The 20,687-nt window shown below is 43.4% G+C and overlaps 2 protein-coding genes across 10 annotated transcripts in view; both read right to left on the bottom strand.

Moving 5' to 3' along the window:
- Window positions 1-20,687, bottom strand: part of sorbs2a (sorbin and SH3 domain containing 2a) — a 60,738-nt gene that overhangs the window by 7,886 nt on the left and 32,165 nt on the right. For 3 of the 9 annotated variants that reach the window (XM_075463238.1, XM_075463237.1, XM_075463241.1), the window contains 16 exons: window positions 19,747-20,400; window positions 16,821-16,947; window positions 16,141-16,316; window positions 14,497-14,563; window positions 13,634-13,684; window positions 13,281-13,494; window positions 12,560-12,674; window positions 10,486-10,557; window positions 8,782-8,838; window positions 8,003-8,052; window positions 6,961-7,136; window positions 2,819-2,898; window positions 2,460-2,557; window positions 1,953-2,067; window positions 1,701-1,829; window positions 454-648 (listed from right to left, as the gene is read on the bottom strand). In XM_075463238.1, the coding sequence (XP_075319353.1) occupies window positions 454-648; window positions 1,701-1,829; window positions 1,953-2,067; window positions 2,460-2,557; window positions 2,819-2,898; window positions 6,961-7,136; window positions 8,003-8,052; window positions 8,782-8,838; window positions 10,486-10,557; window positions 12,560-12,674; window positions 13,281-13,494; window positions 13,634-13,684; window positions 14,497-14,563; window positions 16,141-16,316; window positions 16,821-16,947; window positions 19,747-20,400 (2,376 nt within the window). Of the gene's footprint in view, window positions 1-152; window positions 244-453; window positions 649-1,700; window positions 1,830-1,952; window positions 2,068-2,459; window positions 2,558-2,818; window positions 2,899-6,960; window positions 7,137-8,002; window positions 8,053-8,781; window positions 8,839-10,485; window positions 10,558-12,559; window positions 12,675-13,280; window positions 13,495-13,633; window positions 13,685-14,496; window positions 14,564-16,140; window positions 16,317-16,820; window positions 16,948-19,746; window positions 20,401-20,687 lie in introns of all 9 variants that reach the window. The other 6 variants (XM_075463239.1, XM_075463242.1, XM_075463243.1 and 3 more) reach the window with 6 other exon arrangements.
- Window positions 2,819-6,914, bottom strand: LOC142378577 (sorbin and SH3 domain-containing protein 2-like). The gene has a single exon (XM_075463247.1). The coding sequence runs from the start codon at window positions 6,586-6,588 to the stop codon at window positions 4,684-4,686; it is 1,905 nt and encodes a 634-aa protein (XP_075319362.1). The 5' UTR covers window positions 6,589-6,914; the 3' UTR covers window positions 2,819-4,683.

Here is a 20,687-nt window from a genome sequence, read left to right as displayed (position 1 = left end):
CTGAACCGGTGAGATCGCCCGTGGCTCTTGCGCCATGAGAAAAGAGCCAAGGTCAGTGGGGAGAGGGGGTGGTGTGGGTGGCACGGGGGTGGTCGTGAGGGACTGGGCTGGGGTGGATGGTGATGGTTCCATTGTGAGGCACAGCCACTCACTGGTGACAGCTTGCAGGTCAGGCCTTCTCAAAGGGGGTTGAGGGGAAGGGAGGTCACATATGATGGAAGATGGAGGTAGGTGATAGAAGAGCTCCATGGAAGTAAAGTGAGAAAGAGGGAACAGAGGGTGATGAATAAAACTAGAACAGAGAAGTACCTTGTGTGCTTTGAGTGCGTTTTAAATGGTCAGGGAGGATCTAAACCAGCTCAAAGTGCACTATTGCTTAAGTGTTGTAGCTCCTTTCTATAGCTTGTTCATCTATTATAGTCCGAAAAGAGCACGAGTCCTTCACTGTCTTACCTTGACGGGTGTGGAGCTAGGTGTCCTGTTGCCATGGTAACCGTGTGGATCCACGTGGTGGGTGGAGCTCTTGGACGGAGAGCGCTTGACAATGTCAACGTAGGACACGGGAAAGATTCCCTGTTTGGTTGTGTCTGGGATCTTCCCCTCGTACCAGTTCTGATCCACCTGCCTCATCACAATCACTCTCTCACCCTACACACACACACACACACACACACACACACACACACACACACACACACACACGCACACACACGCACACACACAGAGTTCACAGTTACACCTCAGTGTTGTTGTAGCAAATAAAGCTCTACTAAACTACTACTCTACCACTACACTAATTAGGCCCGTCACAGTAATGGCACTGAATTGAAGTATGATAATCAAACTGTAATCATGTTATCCCGACACTGCACGTTATGTTTACAAGTATACTTGTTAACACAAGAGTGTCACCTGCATTTAAGACATTATAAACCCAGAAGGGTACCGCCATAAGACTATATGAAGCATCTCAGGAAAATGAAAACAAAACACGACACGCTAAAAAGGCTGAGACATTTTTGCTGTCTTCTCTGGTTGAGCCGCTTCCCTTCTTTCGTCTGCTCTTTCTGTCAGATTTTCACCGGGGACAGGGCTCGGGCAGCTCCTCTCCTCCACACAGACATTAAGCCACAGTGAACCAGCCGAGGTGAAGATATGGTGATTGATTTTGCTTTCAATGCCTCATTTCACTGCCCCATAAGAGCACCCATTAATGTGAACAAGATGGGATGTGAACTTTGCTTACAATCAGTCGAAAGGAAAAGTAGCAACGGATCTAATCTTAAAAGCTGCAATTAACAAAAGGGTCTACCCGTAGACAAACTGGACTGAAACAATGCTGTCTCATAAAGGAATTAAAGTCTGTGTACACCCGTTTAGATGTCTCAATATCTATCTATTGTTTTGGTCAAGTGGTTTCTTTTTGCAATATATTGTCCAAGCAAAAGTAGCTATGGTAGCTAAGTAGCTAAGATTTAGGAATAAAATCTTTAGTTGCATCATAAATATAATCGATATCTAGTAGTCCGCTTGAAAATAATCACCTCATGTTATAAGTGGATGCTGAATTTGAGACTCAAATTAGTCAAAGACTGAGAAGATCTGCAGAAGTTTGGCTCCCAAAGAACACGGTTTTTGTCTCATACTAATGAAGTGGAGGATCACAAGCATATAAAATAAAATAAATCGAGAATAGCTACCTTTCTCAGTGAAAGCTCCACGTTTGTGTCGGCATTGAAGTTGTATCGTGCCACCGCCTCTCCGATCTCTCGGACATGTGCTGGAGGAGGGGGACGGATTGGCTGCTGCTTTTCTGAGGACGGCATCTTCTGCGTATGTGTGAAAATGAGTGTAAACAAGAGTTTGCGTGGTGGTGCAGGAACTGCACCTTTGAATACAACAGGAAGAAGTTGCAGTATTCACATAGAGTCCCATGACAGTAGCACACCTACTTCTACATATGCTATTGGGAATATTCCCACTCGTCCTCGGTGCTCCCCTTCATACCAGTTGTTATCTATTTGCCTGATGATGTTCACCGCGTCCCCCTTTTTAAATGTCAACTCCCTGAAACAAAGGCCAGTAGGTGAAATGTCTTTGCATGCATATTTGATCAAGCATTAAGACAACAGGAAACAATAAATAACACCATCACATGTGCGGCATTTCTTGTTCATAGGTGTTATGGAAGCACAATAGGGTAAAAGTGAGCATTTGTTCATGCAAACATTAAAAGACTGAGAAAAAGAAACGTGTCAAAGCCATCCGCACGTGGTGGGGAGTTGTGATAGGAGCGCTTTCTTAGTAAACAATGGAAAAAAAAGAGCTTAACAAAAACAATCTGAAATGATAACATTTAATGCAGCAAACTGTTGACGTGTTAATGAGCCGTAGATAGAACAACGATGCTTTAAAGCTCGGCTTCCCTGTGCGTGCACGGTTATACTTGCGGTACTTACTTAGCTGTTTGTGCCTTAAAATCATAAATGGCTCTTGCAGGCTGTTTCTGATGAAGGAGAGAGAACAGAATAAGTTGTGTCATCTGCTTATGGGAGACCTAGAGCGAGACAAAGAAAGCCAACAGGCATCACCCGCTTTAACTTCATATACTCTAAAGACTATGTACATGTTCATTTGGAATTTTTATACATTTCATTGTGCGACGCTATTGGGAGAAATTCCTTTTTTTTGGTTCCGACCCAATGTCCCATTCATACTATGTTTTCTTTTTTAAGAGTAGCACTGTATTATCTCTTTGTTTAGTCAAAGAAAAGGTTTGCCTGTCGTTGCTACACCAGTGCAGTGTTTTATGTAGTACCTCTCTGTCAGGAGTGGGTCTTCTGCTCTGGGGTGTGTGGCGTCCATCCATGGTGGAGTAACTCCTGGAAACATCCTGGTCTGTGACAAAAAAAGTTAACAAGAGTTACCGAAGTAACAACCATCAGACCAGCTACGATGCAAAAAATGGGATATGGGAAAATACTGAATGATACAGTGGTGATGTCATTCCAAAGGGTAAATGAGGGGATGACAGCTCGGGTCAGTAGGTGAGTTTTATTTCCATTTCATAGGAAAAAAGAAACTGACTGGACGTTTCACGCAACATAGAACAGATAGACACATGCAATGCTACAAATTCACAAAAACTCAAAATGAAACGAGGGGGGTACAGGCCAAAAAGATTGTATAAATGCTAACAAACAAGGAGGTAACTTAGAGAAAGAAAAAGATCTTGACATAATGTATGACTCGATAAATGAGTCTTTAAAACAGCCAAATGATGCAAAAGAAAAAAAAAAAGGATGATTAAGATGAATTTACTTCAACCAGCAACCCAGTCTCCAAATAATTACTCTCCTCTAAAATCAAATGAATAAAGCAAACACATTTATTTAGATGAACATATCAGCAGGATGTTCGCTGGCCGGGTATTTTCCAGAAAAAAACCCATCCTATTAACATTTACTTATCATTTATTTGTAGTATCAAAACCACCATCTCATAAAAACCCTATCCACGGCTGCCAGTCCGGGAGTCGAGCCCTTCGTATGCCCGAATGCCAATGCAGTTAACATATAAACAAACCAATAAATAAATCAACTAACCAGAAGTTCTGCCTCCTCTTAAAGTAAATAAGAAAACAACTTTGTTGTAGAGAAACTTAATTTTAAGGAGACAGAGTTGCAAGCCGAGTCATTTACTGTGAATTCTCAAATATTCACTTTCCTAGATTAGAAGAAAAAAGCAGGCCTCCATTCAGCTACGTATCCTGTTTCCTCTTTTATCCATAACACACTGTGTGTTCTCTGAGTTGCTACTGATGCGTTACGCCTTTCCACCACTCCGACAACAAAGTTTTGTCTTAGTTTTTGAACCATTATTTTGCTTTCGTTCTCCTAACTGGTATATTGTTCTCCTTAGCTAAGGTTTGGCACAGATTTGCTACGCATCGTGTGTCTGTCAATCATACTCGGCATTTTCTCCTGCGTCTCAAACTAAAAGGCTTCCACTGGAGGACGTAATCCTCCCATTACACGAGAATGATTCTAATGCGAAACATCGTCTGCAGAGAGATCTCAATTTAAGTGACAAAGGTTTATCTTTTACTAAATGAAGGGCCAGATTTTGAGAATTTACAGTAAATAAGCTCTAATGGTTGTCATAGAAATAAACAGAAAAGGATGGATGTGTGTGCAGACAAATGAGATGACTTAGGTCAACAAGTGCAGGCAATATAATAAGAGACAATAAAATGAATATACAGTACGTAGATGCATTTTAGTATTAGAGCCCAACTGATATTATCGACCAGTCTATCGGAGATTTAAGGTAACAAAGTGTGAAAATATTATCTGAATATTAGCTGCTCTATGTAGACTTTTTTCCCCCCCATCGAGCAGAATGCAGAAAAAGCATGCATGGGGTAATTTACGGGTAAATTACATCATCCAGAAGAGATGTATGAGTAGAAATTTTAGTGGGGCAGACAGTGGTGCAGTTTACAGCTGTCCCCATGGTAACTTACCCAGCAGTTTAAGTCATTATATTGATTGACAGTTGACAAACAATGGCCGCATCATTTTTCTAATGACCTTGACAAGAAATATATACACTGTGTATATATCCATCGTCAGTCGGGCTCTAATCTGTATTCATGTCATTTTGTATTCATGCATGTGTGTGTCATATCTCTAAAAAGAAAGGAAAATGACTACAGTATGAAGTGCTGCTTGTGCATACTGTAAAAGAGATATGTATAGTATCTCCACCTGAATAAGAGAGACCATTGCCCTGCTCCTCTCCATACTCATTATTGTTTGAGGCCTCCAAGGGTCGTCCATAACAGGCACTGATTGGTGACTGTAGCTGTGGTGACTGTAACCTTGGTGTGGAGGGTTCTCCTCTATATGAAGCATAACCAGTGGGGCTTCCATCTGGGCACAAAGATGCAGGGGAGTGACCCCCGTGCCAACATCCCCTCCTCCCTCGTAACGAGGAGCTTCTTTCAGGCACATTTGGCAGCAGCTCAGCCAGGATTCTCCTCAAGATGCTATCATCGGGTGGCCTCGAGCTTCTGTGGCCTCTCTCCGCTTGAATGTGCTCGTAAATGTCTCTCAAGGCTGCATCTAGTGCTTCATAAATGGCCTGCTTAGACTTGGGTCTGCTACCTCGACCTCCGCCACCACAGCTTCTTCTAGAGGTAGGTGGTGAGCCCTTTTTCCTGCGGAAAGGCACTGGGCTGACCAAGAAGGCCAGCTTGGACATTGCTTGCTGGGACTGGGAGCCCTGGATTTGGGAATGGCTGTTGCGGCTCTGCTGCAAGGGTCTCTGGTGCTCCTGTCGTGCTCGTTCCCTCTCATGGCGCAGCATGGTGGTGAAACGGGTGTATGAGGCCGGGCAGCGGCCTTTGCAGGTGCTGATGAGGTGGCGGTGTTGGTAGCCCTGGCTCTGGCCGAGACTTTGGTGAGCAGGATGATGGTGGTGATGGTGGTGGTGGTGGTGACGGAGGTGGTGATGGTGGAGGGTGGAGGAGCCGTACAGGCTCTCGGAGGATGTTAGCGAGCAATGGTCAAAGTCACTCTCACTGCAAAATGAGGAACCCTCCACCTGAATGAAATCGCTGAGGTCAGATGCGACAGCATCTTGTTCACTGTCCGAATAGTCTGGATTGACTTGTGGGCTTTGGGGAACAGGAGGAGCGGGAAATGACTGGCCACGGCCGGGTTCTGGCCCGACGCGGGGCTGGCCTTCGGGTGGACTACGAGGTCGATGCAAGTGATCAATGCTGCCAGGTACGGGTCCACTGTTGCCATTATTGTCCTCCTCTAGTAACGATTCTATAGAAAAACGGCGTTTTGGAAAAATGGGTGTTCCGCCACCCCCGCTGCTAGCACGAGATGAAGAGCCCCCTGGTGTGGTGGTGCCTGAAGGCATCTCACCATCACCCAAGTTAGGCATGGATTTGGACTTCTGAATAAGACTCTCATATTCGGAAATACGATTTGGCACCATATCACGTGGCACTTCCACACCCCACGAGGGCGTCCAAGGAGAAAGACGATGCCGATGTAGATGAGGTTGGCGCTCTAGTTCCAGGATACGAGCCCGGACCGAGCGGATGACTTCAGACGGGATGAGGTGAGCTCGGTCAATCTGGTGCATTTTCCGATAGAGCTGGAGGAAGCCTGGTGAATCGTGCGCGCGTCGCCGGTGGAGACGGGGAAGCGAATGAGTCGAGGCTGGCACCGAGGCCGATACTGTCGGTTGATTCATGTCACACACCAGTGACCCAGCACTTTCGGAGCGCATGGCATTGCGCCCAGCTGAGCCAGAATGCCCATCATTAAGTAAGTCATCACAGCTGCGTGACTTGAGCTTGCCAGAGGAGGGTGGCACCTCCTCTGCACTGCTCCACGTCTCCGCATCCTGGCATTTGCTCTGCCAACTGGTTGTACAACAGACAGACTGCTTAGAGGAGGAGCTGCCTTCCTGGCTGGCATCGTCATGGCAACGATCAGAGTCAGAAGGGACAGGGGGAAGAGAGGAGCTCTCATGACGACCTGGGGAGGTCAGATTGTTTGAATACATGTTGCATGCGTCCCCACCTTCAAGTTGTCCAATAAGAGCAGCGTGGTAAGAGAGAAGAAGGAGGAAAGCAGGTTAAGCAATAATACCCAGCAACGGGGGTCGACGAACTGGGAGGGGGAGAATAAATGGGAAGAAAAAAAGTGCGGGAAAAATAGGATGACTTGATGTTTCTTCTGTTCAGATTTCCAGCAAACAATGAACTTACGATCATATCAGACAAGACATCACATTGTGAAAACAACAAAATCTTCTTTCATTTTCTGGTGATAAGAACAGTACACATGTATGTCTGGGGAAAAGACAAAGAGACACGGAGAAACATAAATTCAAGAAAAAAGGAGACGCTTCTGCGGGGGGGGGGGGGGGGAGTACCTTTGGCTCGGGAGGGTGAGGATGGTGAGGAACGAATGACGGGCTTTTTTAGGCTGCTGCTGGGCCTGTAGGCATCCACTGGTTTAGGGGAAGTTGCAGCTCTGCTCTGAGACTGAGCGTTTGCTTGGGAACTCGATGGCTCAGACTTCCTTCTCTTCCTGTAGTCACTGGCAGCACTACAAGAATAACATCAACGACAGCTGCTTTCAGAAGACATCACATCATTGAATGCAGTCTATGACGTTAAACGAATCAGGTACCATAAATGTCATCAGGTTGCTATTTTTATTCATTGAACTTACAAACCCACAATAGACAAAGATATAGAAAAATAGAAAAAAACAAAACTCTTTCCTTAACTACATTTAACAGGGATACAGGAAAAACATACATTTAGCAAAAAAGCTTTTTGCTGTTGTTTTGTTGGTTTTATTCATTCTAAACTACCATTAAAGGTTAACATTTACTTGCTGCTTATGGACCGACTGCAAAACTTGAATATATTCAAAGTGTATCCAAGATCATCCCAATAACATTTGTCAAGAATTAAGAGTTACATTTCAATTCAAACACTCTTTTAAAAGAAACACAAGAGGTTTTCTATTCAGATCAAACACGCTTAATGTCACTGACATGAATTACAGGGCCTATTCATCACATCCCCAGTCGCCCCATTCTGTTCACTGAGGAAAATGAGACTGAATAAGCAGGGCACTGGTGAAAGGGAGAGAGACCACAGGAGGAAGAGGGGGTTGAGGGAGGGACAGGAGGTGAATGGCAGAATCAATAGGTTTTCTGGGTTAATTTATTCTGGCTAACTTGGGGAGAAAAGCTTCCTTATATCACTGACAAAAAGCAAGAGAAACACTGATCCTTGCAAATCATCATTAATAGCAGATGCTGGATATTTGCACCAATTACAAGGGAAGCGAGAGCTGAGTTTTGACACTGTGCTGAATCACAACAAGGAGGATTGCTGTTGAGAGGATGGGGGAGGGGGATGGGGGTGATGCAGAGGAAAATAAAGGAAAACAGCAGTTACCTTGAAGGTCTCTCCGAAGCCTTGTCAGCAGGAGCAATATGGAGGGATGTCTGAAATAGGGAAGACAACAAAAGAGAAACGTGAGGTCGGCACGAACAAAGACTTAAGGCAGAGCAGCTTACAATGCACAGCCTGCATGCGATTGTTGCTGTGCCACACTCAAAACACTCCCCCAGCGAAAGGTGCGACAGATGCCGGTTCCACATGGCACACCTGACCAAGACGAGGCTTGCTGATGCACACACCGAAAAGAAATGTCCGGTCTTTCTTGGGCTGCTCTGAAGGATGATGGCAAAGGTGATACAGCAAAGGATGCTATGAGCTCAGCTCAGGGGGGTAAATGTTGAATTGCAAAATCTGGCATGGATCGACTGGAATGGGTCTTTGTTGTAAAGAATGTGCAAAACTCTCTAATGGCAAAAGTGAGGAACTTATAACCACCCACTACAGTCACACAATAAAGTAGCAAACGTCCAAAGATCTGCACTGAATTCAATTGTGAGATAAAAAAAGAAAAGAAAAGAAAAGAGCACCAGCACATGTTCCAAAGCAAACAAACAGCGATTAAAATTCACACTGTCAACAGCCTTTCATTCTCATCTTTCAGGAAATGGCAATCGTGTTGTTACAGCATGGAACTGCTACACTGGTGGTACACACATTTACACTCATTTCAATCAATTCTAACTTTCTAAACATTTTAAGGAGTCAATTCAAGGGACAGGTTAGAAACTGTGTAATTAACAACACTTCTGGACTGATCATGAATGTGAGATTACCTCGATGCGCTGGCGAGCGGAGATGTCTGGATTATAATCCAGCCGTTTTTTAGGAGGCTTCAGCCCCAAGCAGCAGCAGTGAGCAGGAAGGGGAGGAGAGGAGGAGGAATAGGAGGAAGGTGAAGATGAGGTGAAGGAGGAGAAGCAGTGGTGACATCATGGGGAGAAACCAAAACATAAGAAACATGTGGAGAGAGTGACACCTGTTAAGAGAATCTGCGTAACCACAGATGGACTCATTCAAAAAGACTGGAAATGAGCTTTTCTTACACAATAAACACACACTCTTTCTATACACACCTCCACACATTTACAGACAACCAAACATTAACATCCCCCCACACAAAATAACATTCCTTCATATGCAAGTTCTAATGTCCCCTATTGATGCTTTATTCTGTGCAAGTTGCCAACTATATCAGCCTCTATACCGCACACACACACACACGCAAATATACCCGTGTGGCACACACATGCAGAGTGTGAGAAGAAGCTGTGAGCAGAAAGCAAAGTGAAGCACAAGCTGCAGAGTTTATGTGCACTTTATATGCAGAGTGCAATAACCTGCAAATTCAAATGTGTTAGTGCTGCTTTACTAGTGCACATAAGCAAGTGTTCAGTCGATCAAAACATACCGTTACTCATCATCTCAATAAACACTCAAACTATGAACACACTGCGAGATTCTGTGCCGGCAGAACCACTCAGTGCATGTAGGAAAACCATCAAAACTGTGGGCTTATTGAGTGATGGGTAACATTGAAAATATTGCAGGTGGAAATCTCAATACACAGCTGAACATGGCTTTTGTGAACATAAAATGTCACGTCAGCTTTTTTTTTGGGGGGGGGGGGGATTTCCCCTGAACATTTCAAATAAGCCCAGCAAGTCATCACCTGATGTCATGTGCTAGAGGCATGTGAGAGACAGAGGCACGTCCCGGTCAAACTCCATGAATCAGAAAGTTCAGTGTGATTTGATTCCTCGTATGTGGCTACAGACAACCCCTGCCCCAAGCCACTAGCACATTATCACCACTATTTCCAGCAGAGGGGGCTAAAGAGATTAGCTCATAGACACGCATGTCATTTTTGAATACTACCAAAGTAAAAAGAAGGAACAAACTACTAGCAGGCATGAATAAATGATTGAAGGAATAAACGGGCTAAATAAAAGGTAGGATAATGATGCATGTTAGCATGTACAAAAGATGATTAATCAACTGTACAGACGATTTTGACTTTGATAGTCTGTTTCATAAAGCTTAATGTTAATTTGCATCAATAGGAAATGGATCTGCTTCATATTGATTATTGTGCTTTGTAGTTTTGACACCATGGATGTGTCTGTCATCTAAAACATCTGGACATGCTGCCATTTAGCCGCTTTTCTAGCTTTCTGTTGGAAAAGATGCAGAACCAACTGTATGTAAACTGTCCAGCTTTTTGTGTTCACATTTTAGTGCCTGCTAGTAACCAGACAAAGTCCAACAAACAAAAAATAGCAACACGGAGACATATCACAGCCTGTCACAAGGGTGTGTGTGGGAGGGAATCACTGCACCAAACACGTACCACATGCCCAAACAACTAGCCCCACCCTAATGGGGGAGACATTTAAAAAAAGTCACGGGTGTGGGTGTAGACAGTTGGTGTATGTCTATGGCAGAATTGTGGTTGAGGGAGTAGCTAAGCCCTGACTTACCGGCCGCCCAAACTCCAGCTCGGAAAAGAACTTATACCAAGGCTCGTTCTCTAAATCTATGTCATCATAGGTCTGGGAAAGTATGACAGAGAGAAGAAGCAGAGGAAAGACAGAAGAAAGGAGATGTGGAGGGGAGTCACACACACAGAGAGAGACATGGACCTCATGGTTAGGAATGGGCAAGATGGGCACGGGATGAACCAGGATGAAGATTTAGACTGGCTCATGGGAACAAATGTGTTGATAACCCCATTCTCAAGTTTCACTTCTACATTTCACGAGTGACCAATGGGATATCACAGTCAGCCAGACAAGCGCCGTCCTCCATATGGTGCTCAGGCTGAGTGTCAGTCGTTAGAAAAAGAGCACCATTAGCCAATTAACCAGCAGAGCAGTCGACGAAACACTGTTCATGGCTTTTAACTTTGCCTTTTTTGTTTTTACATTTCAAAACCTTTTTGCTGCGTTTCATTACAAATTTCTATCAATGGCCTCGTCTTTGTAGGTGATAAAGCAATTAATTTGTCTTACCTGGCCATGGCACAAACATTCTCCCCCTCTTATCATCCAACCTTTACTTTGTCAAATCTCACAATGCAAAATATTCAGAGTTCCGGGCTTAGGTGTATCTTTTACAGGGTGCTGAAAATATATATAAAAAACAACACCTCATCTCATTTTCTCATTTAATGTTCAATAACTCAGTTTATCTCGTCTCCCTTATTTGTTTAATTTGTACTCTACTTCTTGTTTTTAAATGCAAATGCATTTTTTGTAAGCTTTTAAACAGAAAAAAAACATGTTTTTGTATATTTATACTTATTTTGTATATTTTGTACGCTTATTTTTTCATACTTCTTTCTTTCTTTATTTGTATACTTTTGTATCTTATGTATATGTTCCTTCTTATTTTTATATCTTTTATATACAATTATGTATTTTTGTAAAAGTATAGACAAAATTAACTATATATATATATATATATGTGTGTGTGTGTGTCTCATTTGCTTCATTTGATTCCGACACTTATTTTCTGTTCCTTCCTTCTTCTTTCACCTGTATTTAACCTATGAGTTGAAGGACTACTGCATATTCAATTCTACATATTGTTGGCTGAAAAAAAAACAAAAAAACAAAAACGGCTGCACCACAGCTCTTTCTAACCTTATTTGCACATGAAAATGCCAAATGAAACACTGCTGGGAGTGTTATCCGCCTTGAGCAGAGACTGCCATTCACACAAATACAACGCACACGACCAACTACAATACATGGAAGGTAAGAAAAAAATCCTAAAAAAATAGATAATTGTCGTTTCACAGATCTGATCATTGCTCAAAAGATGCTTCACTGCAGAAAATAATGTTTTTTGGTGGCACTTTTGTCGTTGCATAATGGAGGAAAGAGACACTGAGCAGGGTGCAGATGAGCCAGCGTGGGTACTGTCTTCAGCTTTTTCTCCTTTTATTGCCTTGATCAGGAACTGACTCATGCATTACTGCCCTGAGAGCGCTTTCTGCACACATCACATTAAATGTCAAACCTCTACAAAAAGCTTCCCTTCACACTTATTTGAACAGGGTCCTCGTCGGTAACACATTCCTCATTATCATGTCCTCATCTTAGATACCACCCATTATTGTTGCTGCGCCCCCTGTAAAAAAAATTATTTTCTCTGCCGTCTGCATTATCATTCACCCCACACAAGAGTTCACAGCTTTTACCGTCACTATGGGATACGGCACCGGGAACATTCGCTTTTAACGCCCACGCTGTCTCGAATACAGGAAAGGCTATATTGTAAAATATGACATGTAACACAATCTGTCTTATAGACAGGTGAGTAAGAGTTACATAAGCTGTGACCACTTTCTTGCTTTATCCATCTTGTATGTAGCATCATTTTTACAGTGTTTTGCTCTGAACATATTTTCTCTGAACATTCTGCTCAGCTCAGAAACCTCCATAAAACAAACCTACGAGATGGCTGTGTTTGAAGCCAGCAAAAGAAGCTCTTTTAACAAATTTCGTCAATGAAAAGGTCAGAGTAATTAACAAAAAAAAAAATACTCACTGGTCTTTCATGCTCCAAAATAGAAGACTTCCCGGGCTCGTACTCAAAAATACTCTTGGGCTCAGCGCGGTATTTTCGTGTGTCCACTTTCCTGTCAGGAGGACCCCATTCGTTCCTGGTGCAGGGAAAACAGAAAACATCCTGACATTTAAGCCTTTTCTCAGAATGGTAAAAGCACTGTAATGGTGCAAAGACAAGACCTTCAATGTTCCATTTTTGTTTGCTTTACTGGTTTACATCACACTTAGAGGCTGTCTGTGCGTTTAAATGGCTCGCTGGCCTTATGGTATCAGAGCAGCAGTGGTAGTAGTGTCACATATACCCACACCCATAACTACACCCACACATACACAAACACACATTAAACTGGCTTTGTGACTCTTCCTGCATACGGCTCTGAGTCCCATAAACTCTGATCCCCCATTCTATGGTTCTGTTTGGCAAAATGTAGCGAGGTCAGCTGTCCCACTTTGGAAAAGGCTGCATGAAAAAGGATTTCAATTAATACACTCTCATTTTTAACTATGATATGGGAAATGGCCATCACTTTAGTTCATGCCAAAATCTAAACACAGGCAGAGAATGCTGCTCAAAATAAGTGGATAAAAAGCAGACTTATCCCAGTGGTCAACATCTGCTGTGGTGAGTCATTGTATTTGGTACAGCTGCAGTCCGTACCTCAATAACACTTAGCTGTTAAGTAGGAGGAATTTTCTCTTACATGTCTGGTGAATCTTTATCACGGTCGCTGTCTCTGGCCCTAAGCTGGAGGAGGGATGGCATGGGCGGAGGGGGTGGGGGCACAGGGGAGGGCGAAGGCGCCCGAGGCCCCAGCTGCCCTCCATTGTCCGAGGGGCTCTTGGAGAGAGGCCTGTATGTATGGGTTCGAGGAGGTGGGTGAGCCATGGTGGCACCGGAGGGCAAGCTGTGGTCATCTGTTAAAGACAGGACGGAGGAGACAAAGGAGGGAGAAGTAATGAAGCCAGTAAGCCAGAAAGGAGGAGACATATAGATTGGGAAGAAATGACTTATTGTTTGAAACACAACTTCTGTGACATCAAAAGAAAGTCTTACCACTGTTTATGAAAGCGTATGTTGCATTGTATGTATCAGAATAGTCATCATCTGTAGAGGAGGGGAGCAGAGACTAAGTGGGATGCAAGCGCAAACATCCTTTATATCACACAGGGGTACAAACTGTCAGGACGGCTACTCAGTTGGAAAAAACACAATTACAAAGTAGTTTCCAAAAGAAACTATTACTCACAGTGGAGGACTGATAACTACCAAAGCAACAAGGTCTACTCCACCTCTTACCATATGCAGATATTTGTTTTTCCGGTGGGTCAATTTTTGACATTTAATGATAGCATCTTGCTGAACTGAAGAAGCTCAAGAAGAAAATACACAAACTTTACAGTATAAGTTAGCCACAGTTAGACTGTGGTATCTCTGGAGAACTGCTTCATAAATCTGCTGGACTGTCTGAAGTAGTAACTCTACGCAATGCATCAAAACCACCGCAAGCCTTCAAATGATATTCCGCCACCATAAAACAGTCCATGTGTGTTTCTGTTTGGGCTGTCATAAAAAAAGGGCTGCGCAGTTCAAAACAATCAGGCCTTGTGCTGATTGTACGATTCTCTCATGCCCACAAAATCAGAGCAGATTTCCCAGGGCAGCTCCGTGTGTCCGTTAGAGGTTTCGCTCCGTTCATCCTCTGCTCTAGATTCTGTCGTTCACAACTAATGAGTTGTGGCTCTGAGCTTGTTTTGGGTCTATTGGTTTAACAAGAGTTGGCATGTACAGACACGTACACGCGTACAATCTGTATGCATACACGACAAATTCCACACAAGACCTCCTCGACATCATTATCAACAAACGGCACATAATGAGGCCTTTCAGTCGTACAGGGAGCTTCAGTGTGGCCTTACCTGCTTTGTGAACTTTGTGAATCTGTTTGAACATAGTTTTGTACCAATCCTTGGGCCTGTCCACCGTCTGCAGGAAGAGAAATAAACATGAGGATTATTGTGCTGCGAGATGCTAAAGAAACCGCGTGGCTTAAGTTAGAAATGATCACATTTCCCACACTTTCACAAAGAGTTAGCCAAGAAAACACATCCCTCTGTAGGGATTCATATTTCACACACAGAAAATTCAACCATATGAGACTTGAATAAGCTGATAAGCCAAAGATAAAACCTCCCCCTCGTGCCTTAGACATGAATTCATTTGACACCAAAAGTACAGCTGCAGTGGTCAAACAAAGTCAGACAAAAATCCGATAAAAAATGTACAGATTACTTAACAGCGGAACCATAAACAAACAATTCCCCCTTATCCCCCAACTCTATAACGAAAGGTCCTCTTCCTGAAACACAGCCCATGTTTTTCATAATCATGGGCTAAAAGAGAGCGACACAAATGGAAATGTTATCTCCTTTTATGAGATAAAGACATAAAGCCAATATTGGTGAATGCAATTTACTCTCAGATAGAATAATAACTTTTTTTGTGTAGTAGTACATTTTTGAGTTAATTTGTCAGTCTATCAAATTTGACCAGTTATTAACAAAAAGAAGAGCAAAAAGTCAAGAATCAAATGATAGTATATGACTGATCCAAACATACAGAGTATATAACCATAAAAAATAAACGGCACCAGCTGCTTCATGATCGGCCATGGCTATTAGTTTTGGGTTTTAGTCATGAGTGTCTGTCCATGTTAAGGGGATGCTCTCAGCAAACCGTGGCAGCAGGTTGGGTTTAGCACCACAGAAGCCATGTTGCTACAAAACCAAAGTTATTACTGGGCCTGGTAACTCCAGGAGAAATGTGCGTCTTTGTGTAAACAGTATAGATCTAAAAGCCACTTCAAAGAGGAGCTCACAAATGGCAGACCCTTAATCCTTTCTTTATTCAGTAACACTGAACACTGTGCCTGGATTCTGTTCGGGGAGGAGGCAGTGTGTGACTGTGCATGTATCACTGGCACAGACAATGGACAGGCCAATTACCACTTCACTCTCCACGGTTACCAAACAGAGTGGCCGCAAAAATGCTTGTCTGCTCACAACAGGGAGCATTTGCTTCGTTCTTTTTCTCCTCAACATTTTCCCTCGTATATGTTTTTTTGTCTCCCTCTCTTCCGGTTTCTCCTTGTCATTCCTTTCTGTACTTCAGTGCATCTGCCTTTAAATGCTTCTCCTCAAGGAGCGGACAACTGAGTGAAGTGTGAATGCATAGGGAGCCTGAGCGGAGATAGCACAGAGGCGCACACCCTTTGACGAGTAGGGAGCGAGGACCTCGCAGCACTGAAGCTAATCTTTATAACTAGCACACAGAGGAAGAGTAAAAGAGATACTGAGATAGTGAGAGTGGGTAAGAAAGGGCTCTTAATAAGGGGTCAAAAGCTGCTGACAGCTGAAAATAATCCCTCTCTTGTGAACCTGATCACAAATCAAGACAGCAGAAATCGGTCAAAAGTCACTCCCAGCGAGTCCCACCAAAGTACCGAACTGAAACAGTCTGTAAAAAGAAGACACAGGCTTTGCTCCCTGTACGCATGATCTCACCGTGCGAATGGCAATAGGGATGCCGGACTCATCCACCGGGCCGATACCTTCATAATGTGGGGCTTTAATGAGAGACACCTTCTTCTCTTCCTCTGAGAAGCGAGCAATGGGCACAGTGGTGCTGACGCTTGTGTGGCCTGAAACCACAGACTCTCTGGTGACTGACTCACTGCCCTCTGGTAAGAGAAAAAGGAAAAGGAGACACAGGCTAGTTTTTCTTTGGTCATAAATGTGTCCTCCGAATTTAGGGGTTCCTAACTTGTGTGACTGAATATATTCAAACGTTACAAAAATTACAGAGCAAGTTGATTGTTGATTAACATCCTTTAAACTCGTCAAATATATAATCAAATGCTATGAAAGATCTCGAGTGTCGCTTCATAAAACAGAACAGTTTAAACATTTCCAGCACTTTCAAATTCAGAGTTGGGGAAGTTGATAAGAAAGACACCAAAACTGATGTTTATTTGTCATTTTCGCAGTGAGTCATGGATCAAGACCCGCTGCAACTGTACCTGCAGTTGTGGTCAGGATCAGTCCTGAATTCTGGGTTAAACTCAGGATTGTTAAGTACATTTATTTACAATAAAGGGCAAGGACTTCCTCCAACATCAAAGAACAGCCGGAAAAAGTCCAGGCATCCTCACATCCAACAAAGCAACAAAAGAGAAGTGACTCACCTGAACTCCTACTCTGTCTCTGAAGCCCGGTGTGCAGGGAGGCGGGGGGTGGAGGATATGACGGGGGAGACATGGGTCTTTGTGGGTGGCTGGTACTTCCATTCATAGCGTGAGAGAGGACCTGGCCCTGGGAGTGATCGACATGCCAGAAATGGGGGCATTAAGACACTATCAATTACAAATGTTGGCAAAATGCACAACAGTAAACAAATGTTGCAGATCTAAAACGGCAGATCAAGAGTGTGAATGTAATAAAATACAAACTGGCAGCAGCAGAATGCTTAGCCATCATTTTTGCAAGATGCATTCATAGTGCTAGAAAAACCACATCTGACATAGGAATGGTCCGACGTGTAAATGTAAGGAGAGCTAATTCAGAAGTGACTGAACAGTGAACAAATGGTTAGTGCGGGAAAGAAGCTCTGAACTTAATATTTTACTTCATAACAGACAGAAAAGCTGAAAACACTAACAGTAAACATACATAACTTGTTCACATTCAACCTCATTATTAGTTAGTTCCCATAAAAAAAGACAACAGACGAGATATATTTAGAATGGGAGGCACATGTAAAACATGCTCTCCCATTCAATATGACACTAGAAGAAATCATTTAATCTGAGGACGAGTAAAAATGTACAGCGAAGCCTCTGAAGACTCCTGTTGAAACACGCTACGAGTGCCGACTACCTTGAAAAAAAATGCAAGAGCAAACATTTAAATGAATTACTTCAAAATGCAACAAAGGGTTCGACTGCATGTTTATTGTCAACATGACAACATTTTATGCCAGAATCGTCGGAATAACAGCGAGTGACTGTAAAGATAAAGCTATAGCTGACTAATCTAAACCAAGGCTTGAAATTAGTCACTGCATCATACATCTCTGAGAAGAGTTCGAACAGTTTGATGTTTCTTTTGGGAAGGGAATCGTTTCTTGATTAGAGCAGCAGCCTATTTGAATGGCATCTGTGTGTGGAACACACTCCATGCACTCAGGGTATTTCTCACCTTATTCTACTGATGGAGGCTGTAAGTGAGAAGGCTTTGAGCAAGCTGTGAAGACACAACGCAAGTATGACCCAGCACAACAGACGCAAACCTAATCACTTGACAAATGCCATGCCAGTAATGCACTCCAATTCAAATGAGAAAATGGGCTGGAGTGGGCACGTAACTTATTGCACTGACGTGTGTTGAAATGGTGGATTTGAGGGGGGGAAAAAAAAAAAAAACTGTAGCTGCCTGCTTACAATATGGTACTTTGGAAAAATGACAGTCACGTGCATTTCTGTTTTTGGCAAACTTCTCACCGTGCTTCTGCTATCAGGAAAGTAGCAGACACAAACCATATATAGAATAAAATCACACATGTAAAGAAATCATGTCAGTGATTCGGTCAGCCTGCAAACACACAGGCAAATTGGTTGTGTTATGTAAAAATTCAGAGTCTATCAGTTTGACGTGGATAATTACCCCATATTAGTCAGGTATAATATTTAGTCCCCATTAAGAATTTAGTCCAGAAATATTGTAAAATATGCAAGTTTATTGTTCCTTAAGAGACTAATTAGAGACTAATGATTTCAGGAAAAGGAAAAGCAAAGAGACACATGGACAGGTTGACACGGACTTAGAGCTGCAATCAGTACGCACACGTTAACAATAAGGAACAAAGTGTGCTGGACTGAATGAGGGCTTCTGGCAGGTAGGGGGCAGCTGACGGTTAGTGAAAGTTAAAGATTGGTAGTAATCACACACTTGGTAGAGGTTTAGTTTTTGCCGTTAAAAAGGAGCAGAGGCAGGGTGGAAACCATTTGTTTTACAGTATGTAGTGATGTGTGTTACAGAGGTGGCTTGTTTGGATAATTACATTAGTGACAGTGGCTGCTGCAGCAGTGGAGCCCACAGAGGTTGTTAGCGCATCATCAGGGCCAGCAGTGGTTGTGTAGGTGGAGACGTGGCTGAGCGTGGGCGATGGCGTGAGTGAGGCGCCGGGTGAGTCCAGGCTACAGATTTGCAGCTCATCCAGCAGACCCGCCGTGGATGACGAGTAGTGGCTGAGAGCTGACACTGTCACAGGGGAAGCCGAGGGTGACCCAAAGCTACCGATGCTCACACTGCTGGCTGCCGCAAGGCTCGGCCCGCTGATCGCACCAGCTTTGATACCAGCTCCGAAGGGAACATATGGGGTGGGCGATAGCATCTTGGGCATTAGGCTTGATGGGTAGTCGAGTGATTCAGCGCTCTGGCAGCGATAGGGAGAGTGCCGTGCCGTGGGATCAGGGGAACCAGGCCCCTGGTGTGGGAGTAAGAAGGAATTGATAGGAGAAGGAGGGAAGGAGGCCAGTGCTGAGTTATATCACTTATTAGCCACATTGTCAAAAGGATGTGGAAGTAACACGTAAGCCTGAGTGACGTTGAAAAGCTGTAAATTCACACTGTGACATGAGGCTGCTGCTTCATCTTCTGAAATATAAGTAATGCTGTGAACTGAAGAGGGTCCGTTAGTTCAAACTCAGAGCGACTCAGCAAATCCTTCTGGCATTCTGACTGTGACATACAGTAAGATAAACATTTGGTTATCACAACGCTACAGTACACATTCGCACAAACAGTTTTGTTGGTTGGATGGAGTATCAAGGTTAACAAACACAAGAAGCATATGACATGCATGAAAGCACCTTAACCTATTTTCAAAGAATGGCAGTTTTGGACGTCAGACTTAATTTCACTTTTGCTCTCAGTCTGGCCCATTCTGTTAGTGGGACCTTTATTACATCTTCTTTGCCAGATGATGTTTGTTACCCTTTAGTCGTTCTTGATGTAAGCGAGACATAAACACAGATGTTGTCTTGCAGTGACCTATGCACAATCATAGCTGCATTTTTGCTCTGCTGTTACAATATGTAGTCAGTTATGTACCAACAGTTCTGCAGGTGAAGGTCTTGGTGGAATTGCCGGAGGAGGCTTTGTCATCTCCGCCTCGGATGGAGCTGGAATTTGGGTTTGATTCCGGGCTTGTTCAGAGGCCCTCTTTTCCACCCTGGGTTTTGAAGTCAGAAACGCTCGATTTTTCACATCCTCTGCGCCCACGTGGACCGAAAGTGAAGCTGTCTGTGATGGGGGTTGAGAGGGGATGGGACCCATTTGTGGAGGTGGGGAAGTAGGTGGAGGGGAGCCTGGGGTCTGGGTCTTAGAATGGCCATCAGCATGAGAACTCAGATGAGCAGGAGGGTCAGGGATGGTGACAGGGGTTAGTTTAAGGGATGAAACCTTACGTGCCTGTGCATTAGCAGAGGTAAGTGCATTCAACTTGCTGATATCATTCGAGGCAGTGGACTGATTAACCTGTTGGACCGTGTTTGCATTGCTCTCTGAGTACGAGTAAGAGGACGTGCTGCTTAAAGTGAAAGACTCTTTTAAAACTGCTTTGTCATTCTTAGTGAATGTTAGTATTCCTGCACTTGGATCATTAGCCAGAGCAATGATGGAGTCGTAGTCTAATGGATTAGTGCCAGTTGGCGAGAAGTGAAAACTTTCTCTCCTGGGGGGTGGCAGCGGTACAGGACTGATATCCTTTTTAGAAGCAGCAGCCAATGTAAGTTCAAACAACGACAACAACAACAACAAAAAAAAAGCAAGAAAGAAATCATCAGCGCAAAGCTTGACATCATGAAACCGTTTCAAGAATGTGCTTGAGAATAAAACATGTTATGATGGTTTGTGGTGTCGTTAGAAATGCATCAATAACCTTTTTCCCTCAAGTGACTTTTACAAAACAAACAAAAAAAAAGATAATATTTAAGCACACAATGACATGATCAATAAAAATCTGGAAGGTTAGAAACACACACAAAAAAAAT

The sequence above is a fragment of the Odontesthes bonariensis genome, chromosome 4 (genome assembly GCF_027942865.1).
Source record: "Odontesthes bonariensis isolate fOdoBon6 chromosome 4, fOdoBon6.hap1, whole genome shotgun sequence".
Taxonomy (NCBI): Eukaryota; Metazoa; Chordata; class Actinopteri; order Atheriniformes; family Atherinopsidae; genus Odontesthes; species Odontesthes bonariensis.
The sequence above is the reverse complement of the archived record's forward strand: the minus strand, read 5'-3'. Positions and strand labels throughout refer to the sequence as shown.